General features: G+C 34.7%; 1 protein-coding gene across 1 annotated transcript in view; it reads left to right on the top strand.

Moving 5' to 3' along the window:
• Window positions 1-15,770, top strand: part of LOC121660085 (adhesion G protein-coupled receptor A3-like) — a 263,515-nt gene that overhangs the window by 138,975 nt on the left and 108,770 nt on the right. The window contains exons 8-12 of the mRNA XM_042019066.1: window positions 2,842-3,006; window positions 6,794-6,992; window positions 8,243-8,392; window positions 11,340-11,501; window positions 13,762-13,977. Coding sequence (XP_041875000.1) covers window positions 2,842-3,006; window positions 6,794-6,992; window positions 8,243-8,392; window positions 11,340-11,501; window positions 13,762-13,977 — 892 coding nt within the window. The remainder of the gene's footprint in view (window positions 1-2,841; window positions 3,007-6,793; window positions 6,993-8,242; window positions 8,393-11,339; window positions 11,502-13,761; window positions 13,978-15,770) is intronic.

Genomic DNA, 15,770 nt, shown 5'->3' with positions numbered 1-15,770 from the left:
ACTTCCTGGGAGGTGGTTCCACCACTCTCCTGGGCAGCCTGTTGCAGTGCTGGACCACCCTTTTCCTAGTATCTAATCGAAACCTTCACTCTGCTGCAACTTGAGGCCATTTCTTCTCATCCTGGAAGTCAAAATTTTCCATGAAAAGTGGCAACTGTCACACTGCTGAGGAGTGGGATGTGATTGCTGATGTAGAGGGCGTAGGAATGCTTGACTCATACTCCATCCTTAGGAAAGCTGCATAGTAGGGGCAATATTGTTTCATTTGTGGCTGGATGTTTATTAGCTCATGTGAGATGGGGTAATCAAGAAAAGATTACAGCCAAAGGAGCCATCCTCTCTTAATTCTTTTGTGTTCTTGTCAAGCTCCTTAATCAGAGTCCTGCCTTGTTCTCAGATTATGGGAGAGTTCTTGCCTTTAGCCAAGATTTGTTGCCATTGCCAAGAGAGATCAAGAATGCCTTTCTGCTACGAGTGAGAATCTCTGGGCGTGCTTACATAACCATGCCAAGACTTAAAATATGTAACTGACCTAGTAGACAACTTTATGAAATAGTTTTAAAATTCTATACCCAGGAAAGGCCCACCCTTCCCTTCTGGTCTGCCAGCACTGTGAAGTTGAAGTCTCTAAGGATTTTAAGTGGAGAAAAGGCTGAAGGATCAAGTTGTCTGCTTTTTTTGAGTATTAAAATACTTTTTTTTTTTAAATTCAGTCCCCCAAATTCTCCAGAGGTATAAGAGGTATAAGATCGATTTATCATTTGTCATATCCAGATGATAAGTAAATGAACAGTTTCACCATTGGGCTTGCTATCCAAAATATTCCAAGAGGAATATAAATCAATGCATCATTTACAGTGACCAGATGGCAATTCAGAAGACAATGTCATGATCTAGTCATTATATTGCATAAACCTTTTCTGGCTTGTTTTTTGTCACCATCTGAAGAAAGGGCAATAGAAGATTAAAAGTGTGAATGTGAGGAGTTACTCATCTTTTGAGATAATTTGAACCAGTGTTCAAGTATTGCATTTCTATCAGAAGCAACACTGACGTATCAGTAAATATGTCTGTGAATCTGGGAAACGTCATCTCATGACGGGAGATCTGTTAAGCAGCAGAGAAATTTACATCAGAACACATTTCAGCAGTTTAAATAAATGGAAAATACACCCTTTATATTTATCTTCATACTGAGTACTTGTAAAATTTATAGTAAACTCAAATATGGTATTTACCTAACATCACCATGGTTCCCAGTTTTATCAAATTTCTATTGTTAACAGTGATTATATGTATTTTATGGAAAATATATCAAAAGATCAGCAAAACTATCATACATTCTATTCATTTGTGAAGTCTCCACATCTTGATGCCACGAGTGAATATTTCTGCTGCCTTCTCTTTCAGTGAAAAAGTTTTATGCCTAATTGTTTTTATAAGCTCTAGGAGTATGATCTTAACTGTCTATAAAAATGAAATGAGATTGTTGTGACATATGAAATATAAGATTTAATTAAAACATTGCTATAAACTGGCTAATTTCACTGATATATTTCACCCTGAATATGAAAAGATGTATTAAGAATTAGCTAAGAGGCTGCTGTTACTGCGCTATTCACCTGAGACTTCTTCAGAGAAAAATTGCTTCCTTTGACGTTAAAATACTGAGCTAGTCTCTGAGAATGGCTAGTGATGCTTTTTCTATATTTTTTGCTATAAAATATGTTAAAATTCATTGTAAAAATGAAATAGGGGGTTACAAGGCTCTTGGAGTTCAAAGCCATCATAAATAGGAATAATGTGAAATTTTTAAAGTTACTATTTAATAATAAATTTTACTGAATATCTGGAGAACTATGTAAAAATTCTGAAGCAACTAACTTAAATCAAAGACTATTTACTGTGGTTTATTTGTTTTCTGAGGACCCAGATAACAATTCTGTAGTAAGTACTTGAGAAAATCATCTTTCAAAATGTCAGGCTCTACATAAAAGTGCTAAAGGTAACAAGAAGAATTTTTAAGATTTTATTTTAAATAAAAATTCAAAATAAATTTATTAACTTTTAATTCTGTCCTTCAGTTTTTATAATGTACATTCTCTCCCTTTCTCACACTACTGCCTTTCTTCCCACATAATTTCTAATTGTCTAAACCACAAGGCATATTCAAAGATGAGCCATTTCTGTAAAGCAAAGTAAATATTTCAGATCAATGCTGCCTTTTTTTTCCTCTGTCAGCAACTTTCAGAAGCTGTAATTTATTTAAAACTCTAGTAAAATTTATTTCTAGCCAAGTGGCAGATTTAAGATAAAACATGTTACCTTCTTAAAATGAAGTAGTTAGTATTATTTTTGGTCTATGACATCTGTAGAGTTGCAGTAATTGAATGAGGTTCTATCCCTGATAAAGGAGTGCCAGATTCTGCTGTTGAGATGCCATAGGAGCTGTAATCATGGCTGAAGGCAAACCCATTCTCTGTGGGTTGGTTGTGTGGTCAGCTTGAAATGAATTTCTGACATTTGGGTGTTTGGTTAGGCAACAAACCCAATATTCTGTAATATCTGGGGAAAGGAGAACAGGCATTGATAAATAATTGATATTCTTTTGTGATAATTTGTGAGTTGTGTTGTAGCCTGTTACAACCTGAGTAGTCAATACAAATTGTTGCTGCTAAGAGCTCACTACCACTACATACTGTCTGTCCCTCTAATACCATAGACCAAACCCCATTTTTATATTTTCATTAAAAATCTCTGAAAATAAGTTAATGTCAGAAAACCCATGACTTGATATCTGTATAATTAAGTGTATACAATGATGAATCTTTTATTTTTTAGTGAACTTATCCTATCCAGTATTGACATTGATGCAACTGGAGATTGGGAGTGTCTAGTCAAGAATTCCTATGGAAATAGCACTAAACAAGTAGAAATTGTGGTACTTGAAACAGCTGCACCCTACTGCCCTGCAGAAAGAGTTATTAACAACAAGGGAGACTTCAGGTATGACTTTCTGGGTTTGGAGTGTGTTTCATGTATTAATGTAGGTACAGACCACATTCATGCTTACATGATACTTCAGTGTCAATTATAAAACACTTGTTTTAGTTGTCATTTATATGTAGTATGATAGGAAGGAGGAGCACTGTATAATTTTGATGGGAAATGGGGCCTGGTGCTTCAAGAGAAGCAGTGGTTTGTGAAAGTCAGAAAATCTTCTAATTCCTCAGTATGCAGCTATGGAAGATTTTTTTAAAATGAGCCAAATGAGAGAATGTTCAAAATTGTTCTTGGTCTTTGTAGAAGATGATAACACTGCATTAAAGCATTAGAAGATTAAATCTTCAGTACTTGACTTTTTTAATCTGTTTTAGTTCTGGTGGCTTTGTTCAGCTGAGATGAGAGGTAACAAATGACATGAAACTGTTAGTAAAATATTTCACTGAAAAGAATCAAAACAGAAAGTAGAAGTACTTAGAAAAACAAATAGATTGATTGAGGTGAGCTTAAGGACACACAGAGTTCTACCAATATATCACATGCTTACAAAATACATCTGTCCTGCTATCTGAATCTTAAGAGTCTGCAAAATTTTGTAAACTAAATGCAGTTTTTGCTTCATCTTTACTTTATCTACATATGCTGGTGGGGCTTTTTAAAATTTTAATCATTTTAATCAGAAGAAAAGGTTTCTGTGGAATTTGGTATTGTTTTCAGTTAGCTCTAAAATACTCCAATGATATGCACAAAGCTCTTAAACAAAACCTGCTTGACAATAAGACTGATGTATGATGGCAATCCCATTGAGAAAGACAGTAATTTGTTATCAAATGAATTATAATGAGAATTCAGCTCGAATAGTTAATGAAAGGAAAGTAGATGAGGAAGGAAGCTTCTCTTAAACAACAGAACTTTCTGCAAATATTTCTGACCTGAAAGCCTCTCTTTATTTTTAGGTTACCTTTAAAACTTTCCCAAAGGCTTTTTGTACTATTTCTTGTGTTTGAATAAAAATAAAGGATTGAATTAGAAAGAAGTGGAAAAAAATAACCTACTCAAATAATCTCTTTTCTCTTTACTACAAAGCTATTTTATTATGTGTTAACCTCAGTTCCAGTGAGTTTACCTCTTTCACTGAGGTAAAATTGCTGAGGCAATCCATATATATGGATTAAAGTTCATTAGAGACCTTTGACAATCTTACAGATTTTTTTGTCGTCACAAAAACTGGAATTATGTTTTCTCATAGTGGATGTGCTTAAATATGTTTTAGTTAGATATTTTAAGAAATGTATACTTCCTATCAGAAAACACATATAGAATCTTTTAGATGACAACTCTATGAAGTTCATGTTCTTGCCCTAAAATGACATTCTTTTCTCCATAAAATAAATATATATAAATCCTACAGGCTGCACAAGCTAACACCAGGGGCATTTTTGTCATTTTATAGAAATCAAAAAAACAGGAGTGGACATTTTTCTTTCTATTGATCATCTTCCTAGAAATCCATATAAATTTATTTTTTAAATGTACATCAACAGAATGCTGAGTCCATAGGTTCTTTTGGCATTTGAGAATGAATTTAAAATCATAGAGAATTTATCAGGCTCAAATTCAGCACTAGTGCTTGAAATTGTTCCAAAGGTTAATCCTCAGAGATGGAGCTATCACACCAGCATGTTTTCTTACAAAGGTCTTTGAAGATTTGGTAACATAACAAGTATGTAAGTAGAAAGAATTGAACCACAGAGGCAAAACTAGAAAGAACAGTTCTTTTATTGGGCGAAAGAAAGGAAAAAAGTGTCAACTGTTAGGGAAGTGTGGCTATTTCAGTTGTACAGCCTAGGTGGTATTTATAATTATGTAACTGCAGCAAGAGTTAGGCACTGAGAGTCAGAACGAACTGGCCTTTTGTGCTAAGAGGTTTTTGCTATCATGGCCATATTTTACTCTATTTTTTTGTTTTCTAAAATGCTGTAAGGTTATTCTGAAAAGCGAATGGTAATGTTGTTACATGCTATCATTCCTAGTCATAAAGGCCAGGTTCTGCTCACTGTGACAGTGCTAGTTTCAGAATAATCTTGTTCGTTTTACTTTTGATGCAAGTTGCCAATGTGTGGCCCAATTGCATTAATGCAAATGTTTTACTAAAAGTAATATTTTAGCCCAGAGGCAAAAGGCCTCTATGCTACTATACACTATATACTATATATACTACTGGACATATTTTGATTTTTTGGGGAAGCTCTTTTTATGATTCATTTTTTATCAACTGTTTTTACATCACAAATTGAATTATTTCAGTGACAGGTGTGACAAATAAAAGTATTTTTCTTCTCAGCTTTTCTTTGAAATGAAGAAAACTTTTATAGCCCAAAACCTTTCAGTCTATTATGGAACAATGTACAATGGAACGTGCATTGTGTAATTAAGAGGAGTTAATACATATGTTTGAGGAAAGGCTGATTGCCAAGCTGTGCTTTCATTGAAAGGCAGAATATTTTTGTGATTTATTGGGTTCAGTCATTACATCAGTGCAATTCAAGAACCACATCCTTGCCACACCTGCTGACTCGCTGAGGATATGCTTATGATTTTCTTTGTTTTCTCCCAATTACCTGATCCTGCTATGTCCATACTAGGCTGTAAATGACAATAGATTGTTTATCTATAGAAATAGTTCCAGTTGTGCCATTCTAGAGAATGCAGAAAAAGTGTATTTTATAACAGACCCATCAGCTAAATAGAAGAATTCTGGCTGCTTGTTGCTGCCTGTTACGAGCTTCCCTTCCCCCTCCTCGAGACAAGCCAGACGTGCCTCTGCCATGTGCTCCTCAACTCCTTTGTTCCAAGTGTGGGCAAAACCAAATGCAACTCAAACTCTTTAGCAGTGTCTGATTGGCCGGTCACCTCAGGTCTGCCCCCAGTCCTCCCCTTTCCCCTTTTCTGAATAAAAGAAGGACCCAAGAGGGGACCCGCCCTCTTTGGCTTTGTGATCCTTCTGCGAACATCTGTGCGTTTCTGTCTCTATTTGAAAGCTTCTAATTGCAGGAATTGGGCAACCGAAGGCTGTATTTCTCCCTCTTTGCTTCTACTAGTGGTATCAGCTTTGCAGCTACTATTTGCCATTTTCAGAGCTACTGAAATGCTGGATTGCCCGTGCTACCTCTCTAGGCTGCACGAGGCTTTCTAAGGCATTGAACTAAGAGCCTAGCCGGTAAAAAGCTGTATTTTACACAGCTGCTCTTGATTTAGTTTGTTTTCAAAGAATGTTTTAGAATCACGCTACATAAATCACATATACCTAAATAGCTAATTTTTGAGGGCTAGTTCCTTCCTCCTCCATCGCACATGATCTCTACTGAAATCTTGTTTATTGTTTTCTGAGATTTTCAGGTACATTTTGAGCACTTACTTTTTAAGAGCATTTAGTAATAGGGTTTTAAGTTTTTTTTTTTTTGTTTCACAGACTTACTGCTCTGCTTTTTGCAGTTTGCAAACATGAATGTAGTAAAAACACCAGCCATACCTTTTTCCTTAACACTAAACACCTTCCTGGAATTAATGCAGAATGAATGTGTGATCAGCCAGACTTGAACCTGTATAATTTTGACATTTTCCAAAGAAACAAAGTAATTCGTTATAAAACATTATGAAGTAAAAGTTTAAATAGCCCTTTTTTCTCATATATCTCTGTATATTGCTTTATATGGTTATCTATTGTTATATATATCTATATTGTAAGTTGCCTTTCACATTTTAATTTTTACTATCATGCTGTTTATAGGTGGCCCAAAACTTTGGCTGGTATAACTGCTTACCACCCCTGTCTCCAGTATTCTTTTAACTCCGTTGCATTTCACAATGGCGCAGAAGAGGCTAAGGCGTGGCGTAAATGTAATCGAACTGGGCGCTGGGATGAAGAAAACTATTCTGAATGTCCTTATTCACAAGAAATAACTCAAGTTCTTCATGCTTTTAGTCAGGTAACATTGTGAAATCCAAGGCTCTCCTTCTCTGGTACTGATCTTGTTGAATAGCTTGCAAGAAGTGTTGGTTCATTCACAAGTTTGGGATGGATGGACTTTTAACAAAATGCTTACTTGAAAGACAACAATTTGTTTCTTTGGCAATTGGAAGTTGTAGTAGGAACAAGTGCCCAGCATTTATTACCTTTATCTTAATATTTTTTTTCCATTAGAGTGCTTAGAGTCGAGATGATTATTAGTAATGTTGACACAGTGATCAGTGCTTCACTTTCCTTCTTTGTCTTCCCCTCGTGGGTTTATCCAGAAAGATGTTAATTTCTCGTGAAGTCCCATATCAGAGTTTCATCAGCTGAAGTGCCTTTCTTCTGTAGAATGCCTTTTTGATGTCTTCAAAAAAAGCACTACTTAAACTGTTTCTTAAGGATAAGTAAAAGAATGAGATGAAAAAGTAGGTAGATAGAAATTAATGAGGAAAAAAGAGCACAACAGGAGGATGTGGAGGATGGCACAGATGTATAACTGCCATGCTAATTTTACAACTTTCAGTTTCCTTGTTCATTTCTTCCCTAGTAGTAGTGCTAGATAAGACCACAGAAAGATAGTTTTCATATGGGTTTATAAATAATAGTAACTAATATTAAGAGAGCCATTGCACTTGCAGGGTAATAATAAGGATGGTGTGTAGAATCCAGTTTGTTCTCCTGTAAGCAATGAGGTGATGTTGGGTTTCTCAGGGCTTTAGACACTGAGATCTTTACAACCTCTGAGGATGGAGGCTGCACAACTTCTGGGAGTGACCTGTTCAAATGCCTGACTGCTCTTATGACAGGAAAGATTTTCTTCACATCCAGTCTGAACTTACCTTGTTCTCCAACCATGTACCACTGTGTGTAGGAGCCATTGCTGACACTGTTGTTTTTATGAGGATCTAAAGATAGAGGCAAGGCAAGGTTGGTAGCTTGGTATGCTTTATGAGGCCAGATAGTTACAGTCTAGAAAAAGTAGACAAAAATCTTCAGAATTTGTTGGCCTGTTGTGCTGGTGTCTTCAGATAACAGCAATGAAATCTAAGACTTAAGGCTGAAGATACTTTCATGTGCCCCTGAAATGTATATCTATGGCATATTGATGCACATAAATCCATGAGAAATTATGGCAGGCATTATACCAATGGATGTGATCTCCAGTTTTTAAAGATAATGAAGCTAGCTGATTTATTAAGCCTAACAATTCTAATGTATTTTCAGATGCACATCAATTTGACAACCGTGGTTGAATTTTCCCGCCAGCTGACAGCCTACACTAGAGGTGCTTCCCTCTTTTCGGACAAAATGGATGTAATATATTTGGCTTATATAATGGAAAAGTTAATTGTCTTCGTGGATGAAGTTGAAGATGTAAGATATCTTCTCTATGCTGAAAAAAAGTATCACTTAGAAGAGAAGTCTTGACATATGGCCCTGTTCTTAATGTATGCGGGCACACACTGAAGAGTAGCTTCTAGAACTGATTGCTGATTGCAAATGTTCTGCATAAACTGTGATGTGTCTCTTTGTGCCAAAAAGGACAACTAAGTCTTCTTCTCTGATGACAAGGGCATTGCTGCTTAGGAATAAAACCTGTTTTTTAATGAGCTGCTTATTTAATTTCCTTTTTAATTTCTACCATGTCTAATGTGTTAGAATGGACTCTGTCTGGCCACTGGAGCTTCTCTTGTTTTCTTCATTGCATCAGGAGGTTTTCACTGAATTTTGAGAGAAGGTATCACTTCATGTAAAGAAAAGATAATATGTCTTTATGTGCAACTTTGTACAGAAATTTTTACCAGTATGTATGCCATTTTTGCAGGAAAATCTAATCAGAGTTGTGCAAACCCTATGGGAAAGATAGGTTTTTACAGAGAACAGAAATGTTCATCATATTTTTTTGCTGTTAATTTTCAGAGTAACTGCTTGCATAAAGATTTCATAAACTGCAATTTTTGAGCACATGATGTTTTCTTTTGGTTTGGCAATGTTCATTCCGTTCTGGCTCTGGGAATTATAACAGTTAACATTTTAGTGCCAATTTGAGAAAGTCTCCAATTTCACCATTAAACACTAGATCTAAAGTATATTATTAAGTGCTCTCCAAGAATCATGTTTCAAAGCTGCAACTTTATTTCAGCTCAAAATCCTGATAAGATCTTACTGCTTTCTGACAAAATAAAAATTTAACATTCAAAGGAAACAGCTGGATTTGCTATAAAGCCTCTTTATTTTTCTAGCAGCTGATGCATTTTCCATTAAAACTGAGCAGCATCTCTAATCTTTTAATTGACTTCTTCTGCCTTTCAAATAGATTTTAGTTTCTGCTTTTTGGTATCGAAACATCTCTATCTCCATCACTTATCTCTACATATCTAATTTAGTAACCCTTATTATTTTCTTAATTTATAACATTTCTCCTAATTTTTCTCTGTTTCCCTTTACACTTTCTTCTCTCTCTCAAGTTTCCTAAATAGGGTCCTCATTCACTGAACTCTTTACTACCACCCATTTCTTAACTCTCACTCAGAAGGTACAAAAGTATTGGTAAAATTTAAGTGTCAATAGCTTTGTGCATGAGGCTGTACCCATAATTATAAATAGGACTGAACTTTATTTAATAAAAGGCAGTTAGTTTGCAATTGACTAGGAACTGAAGCTACAATTATACGAATTCATTAGAAATCAATTAAAATGCAAATTTTCAAAATACTTTCAAAAACATTCTTACTAAACTAGTACAGTTTCTGTACCTCTTCCCTTGGATGCATGTCCCATTCCATGCAGGACTGTTCATTTTTATACAAGCTAAAGGTACTTTATCCCATCTGGTGGTTCACCTCTCAAACAGGAGAGGTTCAACAGCAGCACAAGGGCCATATTTGCAACACTACGATTTTTTGTCAGGAAGATATAGATATATTAGCCCAATTTTTTGTCTTTTTAATGGCATGCCTTTACTCTTCATTAATGCATTTAATTATAGTATAAATTACTTCCTTTTCTTACTTCTCTCCTTTTGTATATTTATAGACTATTGTTCTGCCCTCAGTAAGTTACTGCCTAGTTGATTGGTATTTGCTTTTATAGTTTCTCATAAATCACTCCAGACTCTTAATGTGATTTGTTATTATTCATTTTATCAATAACTCTGTCACATTGTCAAAAGCCATCTAGAATTATCTAGTAATTATGTTCTCAAAAATAGATTAAATATTTCAGGAACAGTCACAGAAAATTTCACATATAGTCTCATTATTTGTTTCCTTTGCAGTGCATGTGAAATTTATGTATTTTTTTATTGAAAATGCAGAACTAACTTCAAAACCTCAGCCGTCTTTTAAATCTTTTTCATCATTGCTGAATTTCTGTTTTCATTTCCACTGAATTATCTGTGTATTTGCCTTATTTTTCTGTTTCCATTAGTGTGACTTTTTGGCTTTAACTTTTCTTTAGCAATATTTCTCAGTTGTTTTTCTCTTCTATATACCTTTTTATTCAAGTTTATTTGTGACAACTGGGTATATCTTTTATCTTTGCCTTCAAAAATATTGGTAACATGGTCATGTTGATTTTCAAATTTTACTCAAATGAAGCTTTTGAATTTTAAAAAATAAACATTTTTATTTTAGCTTGAAATAATTACAAAAAATATTCTCAGTGGTATTTATTCTTTTTAAATGTAGCTACTAATAAAATTTCAAACACCTAGTTAACCAAAATCTGCAAAATGTCATCTGGTGAAACAAGATCTGTGATTTTGGGTTAGGCACAAGCATGAATTAGAACTACCAAAGCTACGGCTAATGAGATGATTTAAGTTTGTATCAGCACCTGAGCTATACTTCAGGTTTACTCCACTATGTCTGTAACAAAGATGTCTTTCAAATATATTTTCCCTCTGCTTTGTTTTTTCCTTCCCCCCACCCTTCCCCTTCAAGGTCCTTTGATTGAACATGAAGCAGTTCTTTAGAGGGGCTTGGCCAATTTTAATTAGTTTAAGAAAGAGGGTGATAATTCTGGAATTCTATTTATTGCCAGATGAGAGACTCAATTTGTGTGGTTTATCTAGAGGATAAGCTTTAAAGTTGTGAATTAGAAACCTCTTCCTTGATGTGAGTTGCACTTCTCCTTTCTCAGTTTTTCTTTTTCAGTCCATTTACATTTTTTATAAAATCAAAGCTGTCTTTCAATGATGGTTACCAAGAGAAGTGAGGCACCTGCCTTCATTGTACTCTTATCTGTTCTTTCTTTACTTTGTGAGTTTTACAGACAATACCTTTTCTTGTTTGTTTTTTTTTTTTTTTTTCTCTTCCAGGTTGGGGATGCTCTTATTGAAATTGCCAGCAATATAATGTTGGTGGATGACCATGTGTTGTGGATGGCTCAAAAGGAAGACAAAGCCTGCACCAGGATTGTACGATGTGTGGAACAGATTGCAAGTCAAATATTGACAAGCAAGACTCAAGTTATATCCAAGGTATTTCAAAAAATTAAAGTGTTTTGTAAGAATTTTTTTCTCTTGATTTCTATTTGCAAGACCAAAATATTTTTTAAATATCACCAGTGGTATAAAAAATGGTTTTCTTTGTTCAGTTGTATTTATTGTTACAATATAGTGTTCTTACTATTCACTCAGTTTCTATTTTTAAAGCCACTATAGTATACGGCTTTATTTGAAAGGTCCAAGTTGAATGAGTGACTGACATTTTTAATAGAAAACAACATGATCCCTTGCAATTTGAAGATTTTAATATGCCTTTCCAAGAGGATTCTAGACAATTTCTGCTTAAAGTATTTAGAAGATTATCAAAAAAGGTCTATCGTGTCCTAAACATTACTAATTTGGGGTTAGTTTTAGTTTTTCAGAAGCAAACTGTACCTGTTAGAAATAATTTTTTTTAATCCTTGGCCTCCACCTACACAAATGTGTGACTTGGATACTGAGAGGTTGCCATTTGGAGAGTAAGACATTGTCTTCTTGCCAGTTTCAACATCTAAATAGCAGGAATACATCTGAATCAGAAGCTTTAAAGTTACCCTTTTAGAATTTTAGATAAATACTTTAAAGCCTTATTGTTCCTTGGGTTAGTTTGCTTGCTTGCTTGCTTTTAAACAACATGTATTCTTTTCTCAATTGTCCACTGCATTTACACAAAAACACTGTTTTGATGTGAGTTCAGGTACAGCAATAATGTATAAAAATAAAAGCAACCCAAAAAAAAAAGGAATTATAGGCTGAATTGAATTAGAGAGGAAGCCAAATAGCATAATAGCCTTAATTCATTCACTGTATGTTTTTAGAAAAGCAGTCTTCCAAACAAGGACAAAAATATATTGGACTGTTTTTTAAAGGAAATTTTTTTATTTAATTCTCATTTACATAAAAGAATCAAATTTGCTAAAAGTATTTGTATTAAATGTGTAGTGACAATAATGTGACGTCTAGAATTATTTTGCAATGTGACAGCGAGGAGGGCTCTGTTGTTTTATACTTACATTTCTTTTAAATGTCAAGTGACAAAGGTCAGGTTTTTTCCCCATCACTGCTTCAGAAAGATGTTGACATTACTGAAAAGAGTAACTCTATGTACTTAGATATGTGTCACTAACTGTTTTGCCATGCTTTATCTGGCTAAAATAGCTTCTTATGGTTTTCTGTAGGAGAAGTAGTTTACTGTTGAGTGCAATTTGTAAATAAACAAAAGCTGTGGAGTATTTCCGCTGTCATCTTATGCCATACCAAACATGTCTGCTCCTTTGGGAGGCCAGCCAGGAAACTGTCACACAGAAATTGCATCTGCTTTCTTTATTTTAGAAAACAGTAAATAAAAATCCCCCATGGCTTAGGCACCCAGTAGCTTCTAGTACAATTCCAAAGGAAAAAAAGAGAAACTCTATAAACTGTGTCAGCCTTGTGACATTGAATCACAGAATCATTTAGGTGGTCAAAGACCTTTAGGATCGAGTCCAACCATTAATCCAGCACTTCCAGGTCCATAGATCACTAAACAATCTATGCCTGGAAGCAGAAACCATGTAGTCCTATCAGTGTGCTACCAGTCTCCACCTGTTACAACGTGAGCTGTTTATCTCATGCACAGGCCTGTGATGAAATGAGAATGCTAGTTTAAGGGTAGAGATGTGTCTCTGCAGTCTGCTATGACCTCTGTCTCCATACACTTCACTTTGCTAAAGGGCTGGCCAAAAATGTACCTGTACCATGGTGTTGCACTGAACTGTGTAGTCATGTTCAGTATTCTCATGGAACAAGGTCTGTGAAAAGACTCAGCCACTAAATAGCTAAGAAGGTTTCTGCTGCTTTTTTGAGGTACAAAAGCACATCCTTATTCAATTTTTAAATAGTTCTTAAGCCTGGTGTTGCTAGTTCACTTTATAACTCTGTCGCTTTAATTCCAGATTCCATGGGAGTTGATAATGATGAAATTGCAAAACTGATGTAATAATAACTAATGTAACTGATAGAAACAGGATCGTGTGTATATATATATATATGTATATGTAAGAAAGAAAGATTGAAGCAAATCCACTATGCTGTTGTAGAATTCTATATCATGTTTTCAAATAAGTTCTGTTTTCTTTCTCAGCCCAAGGATGTACGTAAGTGTATACATGCACAATCCTTTATTGAGTGTATGCAGTTAAGTACACAATGCACATACAATATTGCAAGTATGGTTAATGAGTTTGTAACATGACTATTGTCAATGTTTTCACAGGTATCTCGTAATATTGCTCTGGAAGCCTTCATGATCAAGCCATCCAGTTTCACAGGAATGACTTGCACTGCCTACCAGAAAATAACTGCAAACTCGGACAAGTCAGTGACTCCTGATTTGGGAAGATGGGAAGCAAATCACAATCCTGATGTATATTTGAATTTCAAGTGCAACACTGGCAATCTGGATGGTTCTTTAGTGAATTCTTCTACCAGGGTAAGTCAGTATGATTATAAATATAAGTTATCTATTTTATTTATTTAGTGTTTTCAATTGCACCTTTAGGCAGAATACTGATTTGTAAAATTCATATTTTATGTGTTGTTAGCACTGTAAACTGGTTAATAATTTCAGCATGTAAGTGAGCTTAAACTGGTGTATTGGGTGTAACTTCTTTTGTTGTGCTAATGAATATTCCATTAATATAATCAGGCAGAATGCAGGATGTGAATAGAGATGAGTGAATGTCTTGTTCTTTCTATCTCTGAGTCCAGTTCTGCAAACTTTTCTATGTGTAAACAATCTCTTTAAATTAATTTGGAGATACTTGTTTTAGTGAGGCACTCTCAGGGGACTTTACATTGCAGAGATGTATTTTTTAGGGGAATTACCTTTACTTCTGTAAATAATATTACACTATCTTCTGGACTTTATGCTGAGGGAGAGTGTTTTGCTGGATTTTTGAGTAGTAGCTGAAGAAAATAGTAAATAAGCGTTTTAATAGAATACAATGTTGTTATCAAATAATGAAGTGGATCAATTAAATTTTGATCTAGCAGGAAATGGAATTTTGTATTTGGCTGAGCATGTTATTAAATTTAAGTGTTAGTGTTGAATTTTTTATCCTTCAACTGAATCTCAGTTTAATAGGCTTATTTCTTGAAATACTTACTATGACAAAATGGTCCTTTTCTGGACAATATTACTAGTTTATTGAACTTGAAAGTATTTTGATTGAAGTTTCGTGCATTTTAATCTGTATGGACTATGCAGTCAGTGATATGGTACTTTGTGCTCCCAGGATCTTCTGCTAAAAGGAGTCATCTTAATAATGGAAGAATAAGTTAAATTTGTTTCCTTTAATGGAGTTCATTTTTTTCTGTGAACACTTTTAACATGTTTTATCTATATGAAAAAGAAAGGTGTCTGAAAAAGAAATGAGTTTGCCATCCATAAGGTGAAAACCAAATGTCAGAGATCTAAAAGATGCAAGATTTCTTCAAGAAGCAACCCTGGAACACTCTGAAATGTATGGGATAGTATTATTGATATAGAAATATATATGGGATTACAGCAATGGGAGAGTTTTCTTTATTAGGTCCACCAATATATTCTGTACTTCTTTAGAAACTGAGTACCAACATTTTTAGTAAATTAATCTCTTTATAGTTGAATGGCCAAGCACTGGTGTATCTCTCCTGTTATAAAAATCCTACCGTAATTGCAAATTCCTCATCTGTCCTATCAGCGTGCATATGTCAAAGCTGTAGAGTAAGACCAGCTATGTGAAGCCCCTTTCTAAAATGTAGTCAGAATGGCACCATAGTGATCTCAGTAAAATCTTTCCTTGTATACTTTGAACCTACCTGATTTTATACAATATAGGGAAGGGAAATGCTACTGATTATACAAAGAAGCCAGGAGAAAGCGAGCTTGTTCTCATACAAAGCCATTTTGATGTATGTAATATATATTCTGACAGAAGTGACTTTATTAGGTGGATCTCTGCCTTCACCTGTGTATGAATTTGTAAAGATTGTAGCAGCACAATAGAGGAGATCATCGACTCAGCTAAATGTTGGTTACATGGCTTTAGGTTTTAACACCACGATGTACTCAGGCTTTAAATGTGGTATGTGAATAAGTAGACTGGATATATTCCTTTAACTTAATCCTGAAATGCAAGAAGTTTTCATTCACTGCTCTCTGAAAGTTTTAGGCTAAGCACTCCCTTAATTCATTCTGAAATTGGTTACATTTCTTCACAGTCAAGGAGAAGGATATGTAGA

Source organism: Corvus kubaryi, unplaced genomic scaffold, assembly GCF_017639235.1.
Source record: "Corvus kubaryi isolate FWS band 111438036 unplaced genomic scaffold, C.kubaryi_AGA036_p1.0 138, whole genome shotgun sequence".
Taxonomy (NCBI): domain Eukaryota; kingdom Metazoa; phylum Chordata; class Aves; order Passeriformes; family Corvidae; genus Corvus; species Corvus kubaryi.
The sequence above is the reverse complement of the archived record's forward strand: the minus strand, read 5'-3'. Positions and strand labels throughout refer to the sequence as shown.